A 23026-nucleotide genomic window follows, 5' to 3' on the forward strand; every position below is an offset into this window, starting at 1 on the left:
GTATGAGACCAAATGCATATGGATTGACATTTAAAAAAGTGGTAGGGCTATAAAATCTCCCCTTGTCCTACAAAACACGCACACGCTCCACACACACACATTCCCAGTTCTTAACACACCTATACCTCTGTGTGCAGATGCTAAATCAATATGACACCGTTCCCAGTTTGTGTGTGCAGGAAAGTTGTCGTCAACCTCCTCGTCCCTTCTTGCATGAAGAATTTTTTTCCGACTTCCATGGTAGCTTAGTGAATCTTTGAAATAAAATAAAAAACACTGGGTTAAATGGTCTTAGCCGTACATCAGGTGTACGAATATGCATGTGTTTCAGCTGTATGTAGGCTTTGCTATTTGTATTTATAGATTCTAATGTATGATACTCCAATAACGTTAATAAGGTTTTAAGAAGACTATCATATATAAGGGGAAAAAAAGTCACTGTTTTTATTGTAACGATCTGGGTAATTTGCACAATATATAGACGATGAGAACGACCCGTGTTGAACTTGACTGTGCTCTACTTTAGTTTGAATATTTTCTTTCTTAATATTCCCCCCCCCCATCTCCTCTTTGTTAACTACTGTCGGCCGATCACTGAACCATTCACATAGATGAATAAGTCCTTTTCTGAATGGACGCTACAGACACTTTGATTCATTGGTAATCCTGCAATACAACAGTGTTTTCTTATTTCCTCTACATCATCATCATCACTATATATCTTTATCAACTGCTGTTAAACTGTGATCTAATGTGGGGGGGGCCTGTGCAGCTCCCTCAGCAACTCCTGGTCGAAGAACAATATTAACCATATGTAAAAAGACGATCATTATTAAAAGGTTAATAATGATTGTACATGCATTTCTGAGGTTGTGGTTTCAGGTAAATAAAACTATAGTATTTGATTCCTGTCTCTTTTGTTCTTTGTAGTTATGTCAATGATGCATCCTTGCATGGTCAATATTTAGTAACAGAGTAACATGTAATACACAAATACACATCTTAAAGATTTATTAATGGGTTTCAAGGGGACTGTGCACTTTTCTGCAGATCCGCATAAGAATCTGGAGTTTAAATATGGTTTTTATGAGGGGGCTATTGGGCCTCTAGTTATTGCAGCTATATTTATTAAGGGTTTTTAAGTGATGAACTTGGTTTAATCACAGGAAACAAAAAGCCACAAATGTAATAATACCCCAGTAGGTGGCAGCATTTGGCTAAATATACAGGACAGTCATATGATGCAATGACACACAGGTGTTTTTTAAAGTATACCAGAGGAATTAATATTGATTCTATTGATAGTTATTAGGAAAAATAGAATGTATCAGTGGAAACATGAAAATCATGAGAAATGGCAAATGGCGGCTTTTTCAAATAAATACTTTATTTGCCAGGGATGACTAACATTTGCTTGTATAATTAATAAGTGAATAATCAATTATAGCTGCTTTTCAATATGTATTATCTGGTGAATGAAAAGAAAGGATAGTGAAGAAAAGCAATGATAGTAAAATAATTAATATATAAGAATATGACAACTCAAAAGTACCAAAAAAGAATGAAGTTAGTCTGTTAGTTTAAGTGCATGAGCACTTGAACATACACGAACATGCAAATGGTATAACACATGTTGGCTACACATGTTCAGAAAAAAGGACAAAACAGCAACAAACCAACAACCATAACCAAAGGACTAAATTATGTATTAGTATTTATTTATATACTATACTATACTATAGTTACTAATATATTGAATCCACCAGATATTCCAGTTTGTAATTTATTTGTATACTGTTCACACTTAACTTCCATACAGTTGTTGATTGAAGCATAGTAACTATAAAGTAGGCAACTGCCTCTTTTGTAGGATACATGTTCCAGTTCACCCTCTGGACACGAATGCAGTTGGATGAGACGCACAGATCCATCACCGACATGGATAAAGAACAGACCTGAGATCTGCGGTCTTTTATTAAGAGCAGTTAAATCATCAGTTCATTGTCTTGACTGAAGAAGTTGATGGGGATGAATGGCTGCGTGTTTCAGGTGAGGGGGTGCGTGTGTCTCTTTAAACAGCGGACTCGCTGTCACGCTGGTCCCTCCCACTCCCTCACAGCCCCTCTGGCCGGAGATGGGAGCGCACACAGCGGCACCATCACGGCCGAAGACGCTGGAGAAACACAGAAAGGGAGAAAACCCAACCGGCACCACTAACACCAGTGCTGTGGAGGAACATGGGATAATGGAACAGATCGTCCCCCCCGCACCGGCTCCCTCCTCCGCGTGAAGACCCCGCGCCTCCGATGGTGTCGTCGCTCCGCGTTTTGCGCTTTTTCACGCGTCCTCCTTGAAGCGCTGCGGGTACAAAGGCGCCTTGGTCCCGAGGAGCAGCAGCGGCAGCGCCCGGGATTCATGGACAACATGGAGTGAAGCCTCCTCCTCCTCCTCCACCTTCACACGGGGACAGTGAGTCAACCAGGACTGATAGAAAAACACTTTCTCCTCTTTTCTCCCCCCCCCCCCCCCTGAGATCCACATCCCCCTGGTCACAAAGACACCAGCTGTCAAGAGATTTTCATTTAGATTTTTTTTTTTTTTACTCCTCCTCTGAAAGTGCCCTTTTTGTGGAATAATGCATGAGAAACACCAAGTTAGCTCCAGTTTGTTATTCCTCTGTCTGCGCCGCCCGTTCCCAGTGGTTCCAGTGACTGACCAGCCGGTTTCTCTTGTTCAGAATGGGATGTATTGTGGCGCCCGCGCAGCCCACGACAAGTGTCAGCGATTAGACAGTGTGTTGGTGGACGGGTTTCCTCAAGGCCTGCTCTGAACACGGCCCCTGCTCTGCTGCTGGAGCTGGACATTGTTATTGGGAAGGACTCAGTGTTGGACAGGGACAATCTGCGTGTGTCCTTGGCACCTTCCCTCCCTCCCTCCCTCCCCTTCTGCGTGAGTCGGGGGGGATCGTTCTCAGGAAGAGATTGGTGGAACAATATGGTGGAACCCGTTGGATTCATGGAGGCGTGGAAAGCACAGTTCCCAGAGTCAGAGCCCCCCAAGATGGAGCTGAGGTCAGTAGGGGGCATCGAGCAGGAGCTGGAGAGGTGCAAGGCGTCCATCAGGCGTCTGGAGCAGGAGGTGAACAAGGAGCGATTCCGCATGATCTACCTGCAGACCCTCCTGGCCAAAGAGAGGAAGAGCTACGACAAGCAGCGGTGGGGCTTCAGGAAGACGCCGCTGAGCGAGGGGATGGACCCCGCAGCCACACAGGGTGCGGAGTCCCAACAGCCACACATGCAGGAGACTGGTGGGGTTGGAATAGGAGTTGGTGGTGGATGTTATGGCGGCGGTGGTGGTGTTGTAGGTGGTGGTGGGTCCACCATGGAGAGGACTCGCTACCAGCCTCTTGGAGATGGTACAGGCAGGACCAAACCGAGACCTCCACCTGCCAGAAAGTCAGCGTCCCACGGAGACGGACTGGAGTCGGCGTTTGACGTGCCCCAGCAGGTTGAGTCCACATCCTGCGACAACCTGGACGGCCTCTCGCCCTCCAAGCAGAGAGGCGGCGTCTCGGTCTCTCCCCGCAGGCCCACCCTTCCACCCCCAGACAAAGATCTGCCCACTGATCCCAAGGACAAGCTTGGCATGGGTCTTGGTGTGGCAGCTCTTAGATCCAACTTTGAGAGGATCAAACGGGCCAACTCTCACTCTTCAGGGGATGTAGCGAAGGGTCAGGAGAAGCAACTACCGCCACCACCGCCGCCATTTTACACTAACATGGAATTCCACCACGAGAGGGGTCTGGTAAGGGTCAATGACCGTGAAGTCTCTGACAAGATCAGCTCCCTGGGCAGCCAGGCCATGCAGATGGAGCGAAAGAGATCTCTCCACTCCCTCCCAGGTAACCTGGCTACTGTAGCTGGGGAGCTCCGTGCGAGGCCTGTGTACAGAGGACGTTCCACTGAGAGCACCTGCGGCTACGACGCAGAATATGAAGATGGAGAGCCCAATCAGAGACAAAGGGCCAATGGGGGCAAACCTCCGCCCCCGCCTTGGCAGCCCTCTGACTTCCAGGCATACTCCAGTGTCTATGTTGGTGGGGTGATGATGGGCGAAGGTGGGGTTGGAGGTGGTACCGGGGTCACGATGAGAGACCATGGGGTAGGAGACGACCACCTCCTGACCTGGCCACGCCGCTCCTACTCCCCAGGTAGTTTTGAAGATGTCGGTGGAGGCGGCGGCTACACGCCGGACTGCAGCTCCAACGAGAACCTGACGTCCAGCGAGGAGGACTTCTCCTCTGGCCAGTCGAGCCACGTCTCACCCAGCCCCACCACGGCCTTCCGTCGGCCCTTCAGAGAGAAGAGCCGCTCGCCGTCCCAGAACTCCCAGAACTCCCAGCACTCGTTGGACAGCAGCAGCCCGCCGACGCCGCAGTCCCAGAAGCGGCATCACCGGCAGCAGGGAGGCCACGTGGTCATGTCTGAGGCCACTATTGTGAGTGTGCGCAAGACCGGTCAGATCTGGCCACCTGCTGCGCATCATGACCCTCCTGCCCCACGGCAGAACATCCCACGACAGCAGTTTCCATGGAGACCACCTAGGTGAGTGCTGCATCCCGTCTTTAATCTTTTTGCTGAGAGCAAGTGGGCCTGGAGCACAAAGGACGCTGCCGAGCCCACACAGAAAAAAAGAGTGTGCCTGGTTGTGTGTGTGTGGAGGAAGGAAAAATGAATGAAAGCTTGAGGGATGCTGGGACAAGTTTAATTTACTCATACAGGAATGATTTTGGTGTTGATTCTTTAGCATTTTTAGCCTCTTCCCTTTGAAAACCACAAAAAGACAAATGTTCTAGTGACTGATTCTGTGTGCATGAGTGTGTTTGTGAGTGTGCACATAGACGAGCAGCGCTGTGTGTCCTTTGGAAGGCCTCGCGTGGGAGACAGATGAAAGATCCTCCTCTGCTTATTCCTGGAATGTCAGTCGGGTGGGTGAACAATAAATGTGGTCAGGTTGAGTGGAAGCTGCAGGTCTAGCCTTTCTCAGACGACCCCTGTGGCTTCCGAGTGTGGAATTCAAATCACAGGTGGCGTCTTCCTGTCCGTCTCGAGTTCGACAAAGCAGAAGACGTCCGCCTGCACCTCGAGCCAAAACTATTAATTTGCTTATGTAACAGACCGGGACAAAGGAATCCCACTGTAATCTCTCCAACAATTACCTGCACTGTCCCTGACCACTAGATTGCAGCCTCTCAGCCACCTGTAATAGAACAGCAGCGACATTATCAGATAGATGTGTGCATACTGGGAGTTTGAGACATGGTCACTGGCTGCCCTGGCTGCCAGGCTCACTCACAACAACAGCGGAGTGTGTTGTGTTCAAGATCCACATAAGGAGGGCTTAGTTTACTGTAAAACCTCAGTGAAGTTTCCATTGTTGAGGCTTTGCCAGCTCACCAGAGCCAAAACTGCACATTGCTCGGGCGGTTCAGATATTTGACATTCTGTTTTTAGACATGGAATGATGTTTACCAAGATGCCGGTTTGCAGTGGTAATGCAGGTTTTGGTCGGTTTTCTTTCAGTGGTCTTAAGAAACACTTAAATTCAAATGACTTCTAAAACCTTCTTCTTCTGACTGTCTTTCACGATGTTATGATATTTAACGCTTTATTACTTTTGTGTTTCAACCCCTTCTCAGCACTTTAGCCAACTGCGGTTGTCTCACACGTGCTATATAGATAAACTTTGATTTGACTTGACTGGCTATGGAAGGGAGTAGAAGTGTTTTAGCGGCCCTGCTATACTGTAACAGATTTGGTGCTGGCGCCCTGCTTGAGCAGACAGGCAGCGGGGTGCTGGCATCACACACCTGCTCTGGTGCCAGGATGGACTGGAAAGGAGGGAAGAGGAAGTCAGAAAGGGGAGGGAAGAGGAAGTCAGAAGCAGAGAGAGAGAGAGAGAGAGAGAGAGAGAGAGAATTGGAGGATTAGAAGTAGAAACTCAAACATGAAAAATGGACAGAAAGAAAAAGGGGATCTGTTGATATGTTTTCACTCCGGACATATGTACCTGTAAAATGAAGTGACAGCTGACCTCAGGCCTTATTTCCACCCTGTACTGTTGGTATTACTGTCACCATTCTGGGCAGCATTACTTTCTGCAACCTGAAACCGCTCATTGCCTAAATATCCTGAGCAGCGGAGGTCTCTGCGCATCTATAATTCATTTATTTGACACGGTGGCCCTGGTGGAATCAGCTAAAATGCTTTTTCCAGACTGGACACTCTGGTGAAAGTGCAGCTTCTCATCCTGTCTGGAAAACCAACTCCTCTCTGCGGTGAATGCGAAAAGCCATCTTCCATTTTAATTACCATTCCCTTCCCCGGGAGGCAAACACCATCAGCCATCGCTAACATTCGTCGTGCTGACAACAAATAAGATTGTTCTGATGTGTGTGTGTGTGTGTACAGCAGCAGCGCGAGTCCCCAGGAAAATGGCTAGCTAATTCCCCAGCTGCTATGTTTAGGATTATCGCTGCACTGTCTGCTCTCTTTGTTTTAACATCTTTTCCACAACAATGAGCCCTGTGGGGAGCGAGGCGAGCCGGAAGAGCCGGGACAGAGATGGAGGATGGGGCTGGGGGGTGTAGAGAGGGATGCACTTAGTGGGATAATCTGGAATTTGAGCATAGGAAGTGAAAATGTTTCGACACCCTGCAGAGCGGGTCTTGTTTTGTAGTTGGGGTTTAAGCTGAGGGCAGATGGGTGCGATGCAGACAGTGAAAGTGATGATGATGATGATGATGAGTTGTTGTTTTGAAGCCCAGGTGGTTGGTGGTGTGTGTGTGTGTGTGTGTGTGTGTTTGTGCCAGCCAGCCAGCCGGAGGAGAGACAGACGAGGGATGGGGAGCCAAGAGTGTGTTTTTGCTGGGCGATCGAGGATGATGATGATAATAATGGAGAGTGGGTCGGTGTTGTGCGAGGGAGGCAGAGTGCAAGGCAGAGAGCTGTCGTTTCTCGCTTCACTGGTCAGGGACGCGGGGGCTGCGGAGAAGCACAGATGGGAAGAACTCTCCCGTTGCGTAACAGAAATGCACAGACGCACAAAGACACACACACACACACACAAAAACATACACATGCTTGAGTTTTGCTCGTATACCTGGAGGCTGCTTTACCTTCAGCGATAGTTGCGGGCGGATGGATGCTCGCGTTGTAGCTGGAGATGGGACGTTACAGCCGGGTGCAAGAAGGGAAATGTTTCATGCCATTTGTCGACCAGAGTCTGAAGACGCCTCTGGAGGAGTCACGCCATCTCCGGCTTCCAGGATCAGATGTTTCCCTTCTGAGATTATCAGGCCTTGTGTGACTGCGACAGAAGTACAGAATGACAAAATGAATGAAAGACTCAAATAAAGATGCCTCCAGTGACTTCAGTGGGAAAGCGGAGCCGCTCGGTGAGTTAAATCGAAACAGGTTTTGTAGGCGAGAAACCTTCAGCTGCCAACTTCCCGCTTTTGATCTGGATTGAAGAAACACGAGCGCGAGTATTTGATCACACGCGCCTAGACGACTGACAAGTCTGTCTCACATCTCCTCCTCGTCTTTCCTGCAAGTAAACCTCTGAATTTGTGTAGAAATAAAATGTAGAACATTGAAATTGATTCTTTTTAAAGAAGGGCAAAAGTTCACAGAGAATAAAACTCATCCTCTGAAGCTCATAGCGATGTTAGCAGAACTGCCCCGTGGCCACACACAAACTTGCTGAGAGTTTGAGTTGCGATCAGTCAGCTGAAGAAAGGCGGCTTTCACTGCCTTCTGAATGGAATTGGGTGGCAACCGAAAATGCCAAGTCTCTCCGTAATGCCGTTTCCATTGATTCATGTGAAGAGAAAACTGGTGAATACCTGTGGGTTTGTGTCTCAGAGGGCAGGGATGCCAGAGCAGGACAGGCCCGGGAAAGCTTCAATGGTTTGATTGTCCAAGACCTCCACCTCCTTAAGCTGGGACCCGTCAGCAGCTCTAATTTTAGACAAGTAAAAACTCCGTCACTCTCTGTCCGTCCTCTCTGGGCCTGGGGTTATTTATCTCTTCTTTTTCATAAATGAAGGATGTTTTAGTTTTAAAATATCATATAAATGCAGAATAGCTTTATTATCTCATCAGTAGTGTTGGTATTAAAAATACATAGTCATAGTTAGCCATGATTTCAGCGGCGTTTGAATTCATTTGAATTTATTTTAAGTAGCTGAGACAGTTGCAGCAGCATACGTTCACACTACGATACACTGAACTCTAATGGCTTTTACCTGGCAAACAAATTGTAAAGTAGGAATAGGTTGATACCAAGTAGGCTATATACACCTATATGCTAAGTGTAATCGCTGGCTAACGGAGCCAACTGTTAGCTAACATTAGCTTGCCAATAAAAACCCTGTTTAGTGCTAAAAGTAAAATACATAAGATGGAATGTGGCTGAAGTAAAGTAAGAAGATTTTAAATATAATTTCACAATAACATTAATATAACCAGTAGTAATAGTTAGCTTGGTTAGCATAATCTGACATTCTAAACAACATGAATACCATACTAACTCTGAAACTCGCATCCTTAATGATGGAACCTGCCTCATATTGAAATACGTTGTTGAAACAAAGGTTTTAAGCAACTTCAAAGTCTATAAACCAACATTTCTTTCAACTATATTCAGCCCACTTTTAACCCCTGTGTCTTTTGCCCTGAAAATCGTCAAATCAAAGCACGCTGGGAGGGCGTGCATGTGTCACTGTATGAATTATAGCATGTGTCGGAGAAGACAAACAACAGTCACTGTGAAAAGGGCTTGGTTCCCCTGAGGAACCTTTGCACATCAAATCTGATGATGATGATAATATCGCTGTGTGTTTTTCTAAATATATTTGTAGCCACGGAGGAAATCATTATCATTGAGTGTTTGTTAGTGGAGGTGACGGTCTGTACCAGGCTGTGTGTGTCTTGTTTCCCTCTGAGCCCTGTGTCAAACCCTGTGTGTCGTGTCCCTTGCCTTGAGTGATTCAGCGTGTATTTCCATGTGTGTTAATTTGTGCAGAGGATGAAGAGGAAGGATGGGTACAGCCCACGAGACACTGACACACATTTTGTTGTTGGTACCTCTGGCCACATGTTTTACAGTCGTTCGGCGTGGCACAATGACCCCATTTTCACACTGAGCGTGGGGGGGGGGGCTAAAAAGGCTCCTTCATACTGCGCTGTTCGAGTGAGTTTGCCGGGGAAAGCCTGGGTTACCTCAGCCGGCACACAGGAGCTGCAGGCTCATAGTCAGGCCCTGAATGGTGGAGAGGAGAGAAGGGGGGATAAGAAGAAGGGGTGAAAGGAGGAGAGAGAGGGGGGTGAGGGGGGTTGTGTCTGCCTTTTTCTTGCCAGCTGGGCGCTTGGCTTGGCCTTTCACTTGGCCGGTGTAACCTGCTCGGACCAATGACAAAACAATCCCTTTGCTCCTTGGATCAGTTATGGAGGAAGAAAAAGTTCCTGAGAATGTAAAAAGCCTGTTTACTAATTTAGTGGTTGAGCTATTTTCATTATATACACTCTATAATATATTACATCTCTAGTATGCAGGGGTTGGTCTTGAACATTCACAGTTCCTGCCGTCCTTTAGTTATTACTCAACCTTGTATAGTTGACCATAGTAGTTGACTTAACTAACAGTATAAACAATATAAAATGCTACTTGGATCGATCACATCTATTCACCAGGTCCATTATATTATATATGCAACACTAGAATAGAACTTAATAGAGCAAAAGACCCATTTAAATTCACTCCATCTGGATTTTGTATTTGGCAAGATGAGGGAGTTATTTTATTATTAGTTTTCTCAGAGCATCTCTGTGGTCCGATGCTTCTCTTGTTTCTGCAGTAGAGGTCCAACCTCTCACAACCTGCTGGTGTGGCAGCCCATGAATCTCAAACTGTCTCTCTTTAAAGACCGGACGGGATTATGTTTTATCCACTGTCCATTAGTTTGAGGCCTGGGGTCAGTTTTGGACACCAGGTGAACGGAAGCAGATTGGATGATCATTACTGGACCTTACTGGACCAGACAGACATTTATGGACATAAACATAAACACTCACGGCCTTCCTTAGGGTAATTTTACTCTTCCCTGCTTCTGTTTATTTCTTCTCCTTTTCTCTGTGTGTGTGCTTTTATGTTTCCTCTGCCAAGCACCCGGCCACAATCTTTCCTCTGGTGACCAACTGCTCTTGTTAAAATAAAACGACAAAAAATAAAAAAAGGTTGGAAAAATCCTGTACATAATTCTGGTGACTTGTCCCCCCTCACTGCTGTAACTTTGAAGAGCGGCCATCTTGGCTCTGTGCAGCGCGGTGCTCTGAGTTCGCCCTCTGGATTGGCTGCAGTGCACGGAAACTGTGCTAGTTAGCGTCCACAGCTAACCGCTCACCACAGGCCTTTGGCCCTGCAGTGTAAGTGCTTGCTGCTGTGTGTTCTCTGGTTTTCTACATGTTCTAGGTTAGATGATTGGGTTGTTAATCACAGCCAGCTCTCCAAGGGACTGGGTTAAAGTCAGGGGGTGGGGGGTGGAAAGAAAGACCTGGTTTCTGGTTAAGACCACAAGGAAATATGGCGTCTGTGATGATTAATGTCAACATGACACCACCCGGCACTTGGGGCTGTGCAGAGCTGCCTTCTGCTTCATTCGTCCAGATTCACTGACACTCGTGTCTGCACATTAGAGAGACACCACCTACTTTACATGTCATTTGACTAAATAAACAGGAAGCAGTATGCAGCCTGAACAGTTGTATGGTTTCTGTCCTTCTATCTAAGGAAATTAGTCAGGTGGTTTTGAACAGAAAGCCCTTGTTACAAGATGTTACATTTTTACAGATCTGAATATTAACCACATCCGACCGTGCATCGTGGGAAGTGTGGGATCCTGTTGGTTTTACTTCGTTTGACTTGTTAGCCCCTTAACTTATAGATGTGCAATAATTGAGTGCTCATTTATTACCAAAATAATATAAAAGATATAATATGACGTATTGCTGTTGTCTTAACAAGTCTAGAGATGTTCAGATACCATTTTACCTCTCAGATACTGATCATGTCATTTCTCGGGAAAAGAAAACTTTTTAATTGACTTTAAAGACCCAGCATTTTCTTTAGTATCACTGGAATTTCCATTGCCTGTATTAGAACATCGCTAATTAATATCTTGAATACAGTGTATCTAGAACACACAGGAAATAAACATTCACTGATATCCTAGTGAAAGCAAACAAGACTCTGGGTTGCAGTTTAGATTCAGGAGGCTCCGCTAATAATTCAACATTTCTTCTTCATGATTACCGTGCACTTGGAGGCTTATGGCATAAACGTATATAATTGAAAGCCTGGTGATATTTTTACAGGATTAAAAGGCATCACAAACCTGTCTAGTCATGCAAACATAAACAAGCCTTAATCTCCCCTCTTTCGTCTGGGAATTAAAAGCTGGCCAACAATCAGATTACCATTAGTGTTTTTTTTATTTTTATTCTCCCCCTCATGTAGCACAGCTCACATCCGACTGCACTCATTACTGCACTAATGCATGATGTCCTATATATTACACATTAGGATTATCATCACTCACGAACCAGCGCTGTCATGTGTGCATGTTCCACAGCGCGTTTGCACATGTGAGGTTGACAAAACAAAGGGTTGATCGGACGAGATTAGCTTTGATTGCACTAAATTGAGTTGATAAAAAAACAGGAAAATAACTTCCACTTCACTTCCTTCCTCCTCTTTTATCCCTCTCATCCTACTCTCTCCTATTTTCTTTCTTTCTCCGTCTTCTCCCTCTCCATTCAACTGCCCCATTCTTCCAGCTGCTTCCAGTTTCCCTTGCTTGCAGCCAATTAGAAGTCTTCACCTTTCCCTCTTTGTTTCCCCGGGTTTCCCTCCAAGCGAGGGGAAGAGATCAAAGTCCCAGCCCCCTTCCTCAAGCAGCCTCTCTCTCTGTAATTGTCCAATAGGGGTTTAACCGACGAATGCCTATAAAACAACACAATCGATGCCAAATGTCTCCTTGTTACAGAGCAGTGTAGAGCAGGTGCAGACTCGGCCGATTCTCTGAGAGTCTCTCCCATCTTTTAGTTTGCTCTCTCTCTCCCCCTCCAGCTGTTCCTGCAAGTCTGCATGCCTGTATTTCCTTCTCCTGTCCGTCCATATGTTCGGCCTGCGCAGATGTAGTGTTTGTGTGAGAAGACACCGACTGTTAAAAGCTTATAATTCTTCGGAAAATTGGTTTAGTTGACTATAATGGAGTTAACCTCAGCTTACTGTCAGTGCTGAGGATTGCGGCTCACTAGGGGTTAAGCTGCACGTAGGATGTAGTGTTGTTCTCTGTCCTTGACTTCATGAATGTCCTTGAAATCTTGTCTTCAGGCTTATAATGCAACGCTAAATGCTAAATGGACTGAATTTATATAGAGTTTTATCTTGTGTACTTCTCGGAGGGCTTTACAGTACAAGCTACATTCACCCATTCACATGCCCACACAATCTGGAGTTCAATCTGAACTGGAGGAACCAGGGATCCATCCACCAACCTTCTGGATAGTGGACGACCCGTGCTACCTCCTGCCCGGCGCAAATAATCTTATTCAAATCCCACGAAATTAACTGAATTCCAAAGCGTGAGATATCAAGAGGCAAAATTCTGAAAAATATAATCACCTGTACTGAGAGATGTAGGGTATTTGTTACAGAAAAAAACCCTGATTATTATGTTATATGCAATAATGTTGACTAAAAGTTGTTAAGGAGATTTATTTGGTGATAAATGTTAATAAAATTTCAAATTTGCATCCCCTGGATGTTAACTGGCTTCTAAATGGAAACCAGAGCTTTGTTGTGTGTCCATTCAACCCTAGTTGGCCATAGATTACAGACTAATACTAAATAAATCCAGATGATGATCAAACATTTCCTTGTTTAATACTTCTGAAATATCCAGTGTGGCTACTTCCTCTTGTTATTTTATTGTTGTGCCCTGCAGGAACACACTGCCTCCTGTGGGCTCATATACATGCTATGGGCTAATCAAATCTCTCTCTCTCATTTTCTTTCTCTCTATCTGATAGTGTGTGTGTCTGTCTCTGTGTGTGTATGATAGTGTGTGTCCGTTACCTTCCTTCCTTCAGGCTCTTTGTTATTGGACTGTGTCTGCACTGGGCAGCAGGGATAGGTTTCTCAATAAATGGCAGTTGTTAAGGGCTGCGCAGGCTATCAAAGGTAGAGGTGTGTGTGTACAGTATATAGTAGTGTAGATTCTATATAACTAGTGAGCTGCTGAATGAGGAAGCTATACTGTAAGAGAAACACACGCTCTAACTGTCCGCTGCAGTCTGGAGTGGAGGAGGAAGAAAAGCTCTAGTGATGGGTTAGACCCTGGTTTTGAGGAAGAGCGGAATCTGTAGAATTTGTTACACTGTCACCAGATGTTAAAAGAAGTTTGATTTCCATAATGCCTCTCTCTCCGGCTCGGGCTCCTTTTTATTGTCTGTTATTTGTTGAGCCGCTTGTTGCAGAGGGACTGGATAACCGTAGGCTCCTGGGGAATATCAGATTTCATGTTGCGATGGGCCTCCCCTCCCCTTCCTCCACTCTCCTCTCCTCCCTGCATGCCCTTCGGTAACGTCCCTCCTTCTGTGATATGTCTTTTATGTCACTTAATATCCTTTTCTCTATCCCCCTGACCATTTCCCTCTCTCTCTCGCTCGGTCTCTTCCTGCCTCTTTCACTCAGCAGTGTTCAGCCTGGAGCGCACTGTACAACATAAAGGCTGATTTTAAGCCCAATTTGGCCATGACAACTGATTTTCAAGTTTATGGAGAGACGACACTTGTCTAGAAAATATCAGACACATCACAGCGGATGGTCTCTCTCTCTCTCTCTCTCTCTCTCTCTCTCTCTCTCTCTCTCTCTCTCTCTCTCTCTCTGTCTCTCTCTCTCTCCGTTATCTCCAGGATTTTAATTTGCTGCCTCTCAGCTCGGGCACAATCACGATTAGTGAAACGTGGATGTGAGGGATGTGAATGGGAATTCAGCAATCTGCAAAAATCTGTCATTTAAACGTGAGATGCTGGCGCCTTTTCACGCTCAGTCGGAATTTTGAAAGCCTTTTGTCCGCAGCCGCATTGTCCCGCGCTGTCTTTCTGTTTCAGTCCATTGTTAGCCCTCTTTTCTTCTGACAGGCGGCAGAATCCAAGCCAGCAGCTCTTGGCCTGATTCTCCTCCTACGTACCTTCCCGGGAGCAAACAACAGAGACGAGAATTTTCACTGTCATTGCTTTTTTCCAGCTCAACCTGTAGCATTTAGCCAAGGGCTTAAAACACACCTTTTTTTTGTGCAAAAAATTATTTGCACAACTCTTACATGTAGCGGAGGCTCACTGGGCTTAAGAACCACTTTCAGAGTTATGCGGTTATCTGGTTAGTCCTGAAATCTCCAAGTCCTCATTGGAAACCTTGTGCAAACAGCCCTGACTGCAAGATAACAAAGCAATACTGAAGGCGTGTGATGTTTGCTGTGGGCTGATGTGAGCACATGTTTGTGTTATTAGCACTTAAAAAAACAAGACCAGGAGCGCTAGAAATGAACATTAAACCCTCGGCACAACAAAGTCTCCAACTGACTTTATTCAATATGTTTCTCTGTGTAAAAGAAAGAGAGATGAAGCTGTTTGGGAATGTAGGAGGAAGAGAACATGAAGTGATTCCACATGTGCTTCTTCTGTGGTGGGATTTCCTTCCTCTGTGGTGTCCACGTGGTCCAAATAGTCATATCTACCTACGATCTGCCTTCGCATTCCACGAATGTCTGTCTTTCTGTGGCTTGTATGTCTTGCACCCGGGGAAGGGCCGTGTTGAAATTGGAAATGTGATCATGATATAAACAGGTAAACAGCTCCTTGAAGTCGGTGGGGGGCGGGGCAGCCTGTAGGCCCAGTTAAACACATCGTCTTCTACATCCTCAACTGGTGTATTCAGAGCGATGATGACTGATTCTCCAGTTCTGGGATCCGTGTACTGTGTCAACCTTCTCTTAACTTTGAATAAACAGGTGAACAGCCTTTTGTGCAGCAGCGGCGACGCAGCCTCAGGCATCGATCGACCGAGTCCTGCAGCCGACCTTTACTCGCTGTGGCTCCATTACTGCAGGTCACTTTTTACAGTTTCAGACAGAAAGCTACAGCCACTGGTTTAAGAAGCTGTTTATCTGTTATCTCCCTCCTCCTCTCATTCTTTGTCAGCTCTGTTTTCTTTCTCCAGTGTTCCAATTCGACATTTCTCCCTGTGTCACTGTCGCTGCAGCTCTCTCGCTCTCTCTCTCTCTCTCTCTCTCTCTCTCTCTCTCTCTCTCTCTCTCTCTCTCTCTCTCTCTCTCTCTCTCTCTCTCTCTCTCTCGGCCCACTTTACAGACCTATAAATGGCAGAGCACGCTCAGAGCAAAGTGGCAGCGATTGGCTGGAAGTGACAACCCAAGAAGTACTTTCTCTTGTCACATCTGCGAGGAGGACGCACAGTAGCTTGCGGCGTTGAATTTCACTGCATGAGGACTTGTGAAGATTAAATTCCAAACTCCAGCCTCATTTCTTCTACACACACGTTTGAATAATGTCGACATTTCCCTAATTCCCTCTAAATACTGTGTGTCTCTGTTGTACACCACTTCTCCAGCTCTGCCTCTCCTACACAAACACACAGAAAATGCAAAAAGGGAGATTTATGAGTAAACTTAGCATCTCATACACACGCAGAGCTGAATATGTTCCCACTAATTGACTGTTGAATTTAGATAAAAGGGCACGTTTGCCTGCTTTGCACACACCACTCTGCCCCCCCGTCTAATCCCTGCCTCTGTCATCCATTATTGATGCTGCAGCCCACTTGTTGCAAAACTGGATCCTGACTGTCGTGACACGGGGCGTCATATTCCCCCACTCACATGAACACCATCACACAAACATGCACATGCAGGTACACACAGTGACACACACCCTATGTGATGTGTAAACCAATATCGGTATAGACTGATGGAATCATGGAGGCTTGTGTAGTAAGCTGAGAAGTCTTACTTCATGGCAGCTGTATTTCCTTATCTATGATCCATTTTTAAAACCTTTCCTTTATTTCCGCTGCGCCTCCGACCGCAGCTCTTTACAGATTTTAAATCAAGATGAATAATGAATTAAAGTTGAATTAAACTAAAGTAGAGTCAAGAGTTCTGATGTCAAAAGTCCTGCAACACAAGTATCTATATGGAATTTCACTCTGTACAGGTGCAGCCTCTCATGTGTGTTTACCATGCAAACACTGGATCCTGTTCCTCCACTTGGTGACTCAAGGATTTGTCATTTGCTCCCAAACAGCAAGAAAAATCTGCAGCATGTGAGCTTTGACTCTAAACACTGCAGCGCTAAGCCCATGCAGCAACTTTCATGAGTCACATAATCTCAAATATGTGAAACCCAGGTCTGACTAACTGTGTTTCTTTCACATCGCTATATATATATATATATATATGCATCTCTGATGGTGTTAAGAATTACCATTGCTTTTCCTACATTATTTGGTATTAGATTTCATGCAGAGACTGTTTGAACTCCAAACTGAAAATAGTCTTATGTGGAACCACTCCGCTCCTGAGAGTCATCATGAAAGCAGATGATGACCAGTATTCACAGCAGTGTAAACAACACTACAGTGGGTCGGGCTATAGGCTCAGTCACATGGCTCCGTCTGTCACATGTAATTCAGGTTAGTCACTTATCAAGTGGAATAGAAACAAATGACCATAAGCCTGAATATATCTGTTTTGCACAGACGGCCAATCCTGCTTTTGTCAGTTGGACCCTTTTGTAGCGTGACAAATCTCAATTAACTCTCAGGTTTTATTTTCTGATTAGATTTAATTGTGAGTGAAGATGGGCTTTTCATCTCATCTTTTTTTCATTGGAGGACAGTTTTGAATCGAATGTTTCCACCGACTACTGCAGTGTTCACATTCTAGTAGATAGTCAAGCCAAAGTAAACAAACTCGACCTGATCCTGAACAGCGTTTCAAAATGCTTGTCCGAACCCGGCTCAGCTCCGGTATCCGCCCTCTCCCACAGTGAGATATTGATTTAATGATACTGATTAAACATCTTGAAATAAGACAACGTGTGACCTGACGTCTGAAGAGAGCAGCACGGTCTCTATTTAAATAATCCTCCAGGGGATGAAGAGCAGCCGCAGTGCTACGACTCATGATTGACACGGCGTCAGGATTGGACAATGGCCAGAGGACAAGGTGTCTCAAGGAATCCCTGTGTGTCACCAGAGACGGCGTAACTCACACTCACACACAATCGCCACAGAAAACATCACACCCAGCGCTATTTACTCGACACACACTTCCCCCTGCTTCAGGCCTTGTCATTGGATCTTGCTGTTAATGCAGAGAAAGAGAAAACTGCACTTTACTAGTTCCGTACCAGTGCAAACACACTCAGTGTCAACAATAGATCTGACATCAGTGGAGATGCTGTCTTTGCTGTTTGAAAGCTGCTTCTCTCATTCCGCTCTGTGCTATAGGCCACAGAGGGACGCCACTCCCTGATGTTAATGTTGGTTCATATGTTGGTTGAAATGTGTTGTGTTTCCTGTGTGTGTGTGTGTCTGTGTGAGTGTGTGTGCGTGTGGTTTTGCCAGTTTTTCCTTGAGGGTGTGAACAGAGAAGCATTTATAAGGGGACCTGCGGTGACCACAGTCTGCTCCGCGGCAGACGAGAGTGAAATGATTTCATTATTCAGAGATATTCATAAATCTATTGATTACTTAAGTGGATCCTTGATGAGGTCGCCCCATCAGAAGACCTCCATAAATCTTTGAGCAGAAGATGGCTGAACCCCCCCCGAGGGAGATCCTGATGCTGCAGTGAGGCAGCCATGTTTGCGGTGGCGACTGAGACAAGGTGCTTTTTGCCTGGTGGACGTCCTTCCCTCACTGCTCCAGTGTTGCAGCTCTGCAACGAAAACAAAGCCGAGCAAGTAACTGGTGATAGTCAGCACCAGAGCCTGAAAGAAATAGAGTTGTGTTGGCCAATACTGATACAGACATAAGGGAGTAAAGAATATATATCAGCAGATAAATATAAAAAGGCAAAAAAACAAGATGTCATCATCCAGCCACGGAGAGGAGGCCTCCACAGAACCAAGCAGATGCCTCGACCCTGTGGGAACTCGTAGTGGGAAACTTCCAGTGTTTGTACGCTGACATAATTGACTGTAATAAATTGAATTATCCTGCCAGGTTAGAAATGGCTTCAGTGAGAAAACACCACGCGCTCTCACAGAGTAAGATTCACCTCTGGCAGACGCATCGTGGCATCTTCACGGCCTCACTTCTTCCACTGAGGGAAACAGATGTGTTTGTTTTATTGAAGTGTGTGTGTATTTGGGTGAGAACTCAAGTGAGAGTTTCTAAGTACTCGCATGTTTCCGAATCTGTCCAAAAGCTGCATGCAGCCGGGTGGCTGCTGAGAATCACAGAGGTGTCTCCCTGTCTGTCTCTCTGTGTGAAAAACTGGAGCCTTGTGACTGATAATTACACAACTTGACGCGGTTACGCTCTTAAAAGTCTGGGACACAGTGCGGCCTCTTGTCTTTCCTGGAGACCCAGATAAGTCACAGTCAGAAGGAAGTTAGCGTCTTCAGCCGCTGTGATGTGATGACACTGCAACGTGTTACCAGAGGGATTTAAATCAAATCCTTCACATTCGGTTGGATTGCTCGAAATAGCGCTCCAGAGCTTTAGCGAGATGTAGATGACTGTTCAGCCTCCGCCCACACCTCCCTGAACCCCAACTGGGATGAGTGGAAAAATGAATATATTAGAGTTTTAAACGCATTCTTCGGAAACATAAACACAAAGTTTGAGGCCGACACGCACCTCTTGCCATGACGCTGCACTGCCAGCCACTGCCACACAAAAACTGGTCCTGTATTTCCAGCTAATTTCCCCAGAAACCTTCCTCATGATTTCATGAAAAATTGGCCAGTGCTCAGCTGTAAATTACCAGCACATCTCCTGGAGAGGATGACGCAGATTGGTTTCAGCCCAGAGGCCTTTGTTGAAGATTCGATTAAGTTTCGGGCAAATATCAGCTAATTATTTTATGAAATCATGAGTCTTCAGGAAATTGGCTGCAAAATAAGGGACCTAAAGAAAACAGAATTTTTGAAATAACACAAGAGATGCAGAACAATTAGGACAGAGAGACACTGGGTTCAAACTTGGAAATCTTTCTTTCTTAGTTAAGGTTCATTCAGGATTGAAAGAATTCATAGAAATGCAACAGTCTACGTGCTATGACTTTTCATTTTGTTTTATCCTTTTATAAAGTCTATCCGTCATTGCATTGTGACACTTCCAGTTCCAACATGTTGCTGCTGTAACTGCACTGTTGACAAATGATGGCGCTCAGTGTTTTTCATAGAAAATTACAACCACTCCGCCATGAGGCTGTTCTCAAAGAAGTCCATAAAATGTGTGTGTGTGTGTGTGTGTGTGTGTGTGTGTGTGTGTGTGTGTGTGTGTGTGTGTGTGTGTGTGTGTGTGTGTGTGTGTGTGTGTGTGTGTGTGTGTGTGTGTGTGTGTGTGTGTGTGTGTGTGTGTGTGTGTGTGTGTGTGTGTGTGTGTGTGTGTGTGTGTGTGTGTGTGTGTGTGTGTGTGTGTGTGTGTGCAAGTCAGCGGCAGAGAATGCTTCTTGTTAGATGTGATTAGCTTCCATCGACCCCCCCCCCCCCCCAGTCAATGCTGTTTGCCCTGCTTTCGGTCGGCCCTGTCAGTCAGTCTGATCAAAGGCCCGGTAAAGAAAAGCAGTCATTGTGGATTGATTGTCAGTTGCACACACACAGACACACACAGAGACACACAAAACCTGCTGGAAACCACCGGGATGCCTCGGACGTGTTGAGAGTAAGTGCAAATCAGCCTGGCTCCGTCTTGGCTCGAGTTTCGAAACTAAAGTGGCGTGTTTCCAGAAATACTGCGGGAGAATTACATCCCTCCTCTGTCGGCTGGAGCGTTGATCACAGTTACTAAATCGCTGCCTCCCGTGACCGTGCCTGTGTGTGTTAGAGGCTGAGAGATGATTTGTGGGAGACGTCTTCAGAGCCCGTCTGAGAAATGCTCTGTGATACAAAAAAAAAAAAAAATTGGCCTGAAGCTAATTCGAATAGTTGCAACTGAGATTATGTTTTATGTCACGTTGATGTACTGTACTTTTTTTTTTTGATTTTTTTGGCTGAAAGACCAATTTAAAAAGCAGCGTCACTTGGAACAGACAATAATATATAGACTCCTTAATTTCCAGTTGCTTTCTCTGCCCCCTACCTGGAAGCTTCTCTGTGTTTCTTCTTTATAGTTCTCTGTCACTGTGCTTTTAAATTCATGTCCCAGTTGAGGCTCTTATGTAACTGAATTAGCTGGCGATGTAGCGTTTCATTTTTCATGTGCTGAGTCGGTGATCACAGACGAGCTGGCTTATGTCTCCTCTCTCCAGCCGAGCAGAAAGATCTCAGCATCAAACTGCAGAGAAGACCGGCCATTTTTCTGAAATTTCCCAGAGGGGCTGTGTGTGAGAAGGCAAATGTCCGAGTCAGTTGCTGAGTGAGCCCGTGTGTGTGTGTGTGTGTGTTGATGACGTCTCCTACATGTGACTAACGCGAAACTGGAATAATACACATATCTTAGGGCAATAATGGCCGACACTTATCTATACGTCATGTCCCGCCTCCTGCTGCTCTATCCAGATATCACCCCTCGTCTGGATGTTTCTGACATTTTCCAGTTCATGTGAACACTTCTGACCTGGAAAATCTCCTGCTGTGTTCTTCGTATGTTAAAAGCGAATCTCTTTCTTGACATTTTCTATCTGAAAAAAGCTTAACACACACCTAACTTCGCGTTTTCCTCCTTTCTTAATGCTCTACGTTCTATGACATCTCCATTCTATACGGTATAGGTCTATATTTAGCTTTCAGTGAAGAGTAATGTTGTCATCCTATCATCCGTGTGTGTGTGTGTGTGTGCATGCGTTAATGCATGGGACGTAATAAGACATGTTAGAGGTTTTGCAGAAGGTCTGAAAGACAAGACACTTTTAGCAGCACTTGTAAGAATGACACATCTGGAACATATCAATCCATCAGAGTAAATGGTAAAAGCTTTAGAGGTTAAAGTGAGTATAATCGTGGCCACATCCAGGTTAAAGTGTTTTCATATTCAGGTGGATAGATGGGTATTGACGCTGGGCCACTTTCTGTTGCCATTTTGGTTCCAAGGCCGGACCTATGGGGAGAAGGAGTGCCAGTAAAAATCCATTACCTCTCCAAAGAGAAAAGTGCCATCTCACTGCTTAGACTTATTTTTAACTGACTCAGATGTGGAAGCAGGGTGAAATGTGAGTGGAGATGATGAGCAGAAATTATTCAAGGCATCTGTGGTGAGAAAGGGTTTTTCAAACTAAAATATGACTGAAACAAACTCTGATTTAATATCGAAATGCTGACCACGTTTTCAGTATAACACAATGTGTATAACAATGTGTATAAAGGCAATAAAAGCAAATTAGCTGTGACGAAAACATTGACTTTATATTATCACCTGGTAAATTGGCTCAGTGAAGCTATTGTTCATAGTGTTCATTTCTATCTATAGTAGGAGAAAGGGAAGAAGACGCTCATCCATCTTTGTTTATACTGGTGCTGAGGGAATTTGCACAGTCATTCATCAAGACCCCTTCCAGACAAGGGAAGATAGACAACCTAGTAATTGTCCACAAGTAGATCCCCATGCCTATTTCTACTTTCTCTCTTTTGTTTTGTTTGGACTCCGGGACAAGTGTCGGAAATGTATTTGTAAATCTTTACGAGTCTGCCGCTGCTTGCTGCAATACAGTGTTGAGTGCAAAGTTAGCATGACCCATAACCAGAGGAGCCACAGTTATGAGAATAACACCCAGACTGACAAATACCACACGGACACTTTGCCACTGCTTCGGTCAATCTGAATTTATTTCAAAAATCTTGAAGTCATCACTCTGTTTAATTAGTGAACCGCAAGCATTTATTTTAATGTCTCCACTTTCAGATGGTTTTAAAGTGAAAAGCAGATTTGGTGCAGCGAATAACAACTCACAAACGTGACATCATTCTGAGGATTTAATGACTTTCATAGAATATAACGTCTTCTGAAGAAAGCTAAAGACTTTAGAGTCTGGCCAGTGATGGAGCATTAATGTGGATATTTTTATACGGCTGTTTATTTGTGGTGGAGGCTGGACGACAGCAGAGATGCTACTACTGCGTCTTTAAATCCAGCATATATATAGTTATATATATTTTGACACTGATATCCCAGTCGCTCCGTTTGTCAGCACAAAGCTCATTCATGGATGTTGGGCTGGAACATGTGAGCGAGGGGACAACAAGGGCTGGGATGTAACATATTAACTTGCGTGTGGGTGGGTGCATGACTTCATCTGTGTTCACTGGAATTAGAAGAAGTCCATTTTCAATATGTGTCATTCCAAGGCGTGGAACATCAGCTGACACACAGGAAAAAGAGGGCAAAGACGATTTTTAAATAAACTCACCGGGTGAGTAATGAAGAAATGGCCATAAAAGGCTCGCAGCCATACGAGCGACCGCCACAAGAACAAGTGCTCTGGAGTATTTTCAGGCTGGGCCACACAACAAGAGCACAGTTAATTTTGCTCTGGAGGCAAAGCCCTTTTCGAGCATATGTGAGGCATGTGCCCTTTTGGTGATTCACATGAAATGAGCCTGGGTCCCAGATGGCTGTTTCAGACAATCTGGATAATGCAGGTACTAATTTGGGTCTTAGTCACATCTGTTGGAGAGCGGCGGTGGCTCGTTTCATATTGCTCTGGATAGTTAGCTAC

The 23026-nt window shown here is 45.2% G+C and overlaps 1 protein-coding gene across 1 annotated transcript in view; it reads left to right on the forward strand.

Annotated features, from left to right (window-relative positions):
• Window positions 1-2133: 2133 nt before the first annotated feature.
• Window positions 2134-23026, forward strand: part of bcr (BCR activator of RhoGEF and GTPase) — a 75077-nt gene continuing 54184 nt past the window's right edge. The window contains 2 exon segments of the mRNA XM_062412727.1: window positions 2134-4547; window positions 4549-4604. Coding sequence (XP_062268711.1) covers window positions 2995-4547; window positions 4549-4604 — 1609 coding nt within the window. The 5' untranslated portion in view covers window positions 2134-2994.

The sequence above is a fragment of the Platichthys flesus genome, chromosome 19 (genome assembly GCF_949316205.1).
Source record: "Platichthys flesus chromosome 19, fPlaFle2.1, whole genome shotgun sequence".
In the NCBI taxonomy this organism is placed as follows: Eukaryota; Metazoa; Chordata; class Actinopteri; order Pleuronectiformes; family Pleuronectidae; genus Platichthys; species Platichthys flesus.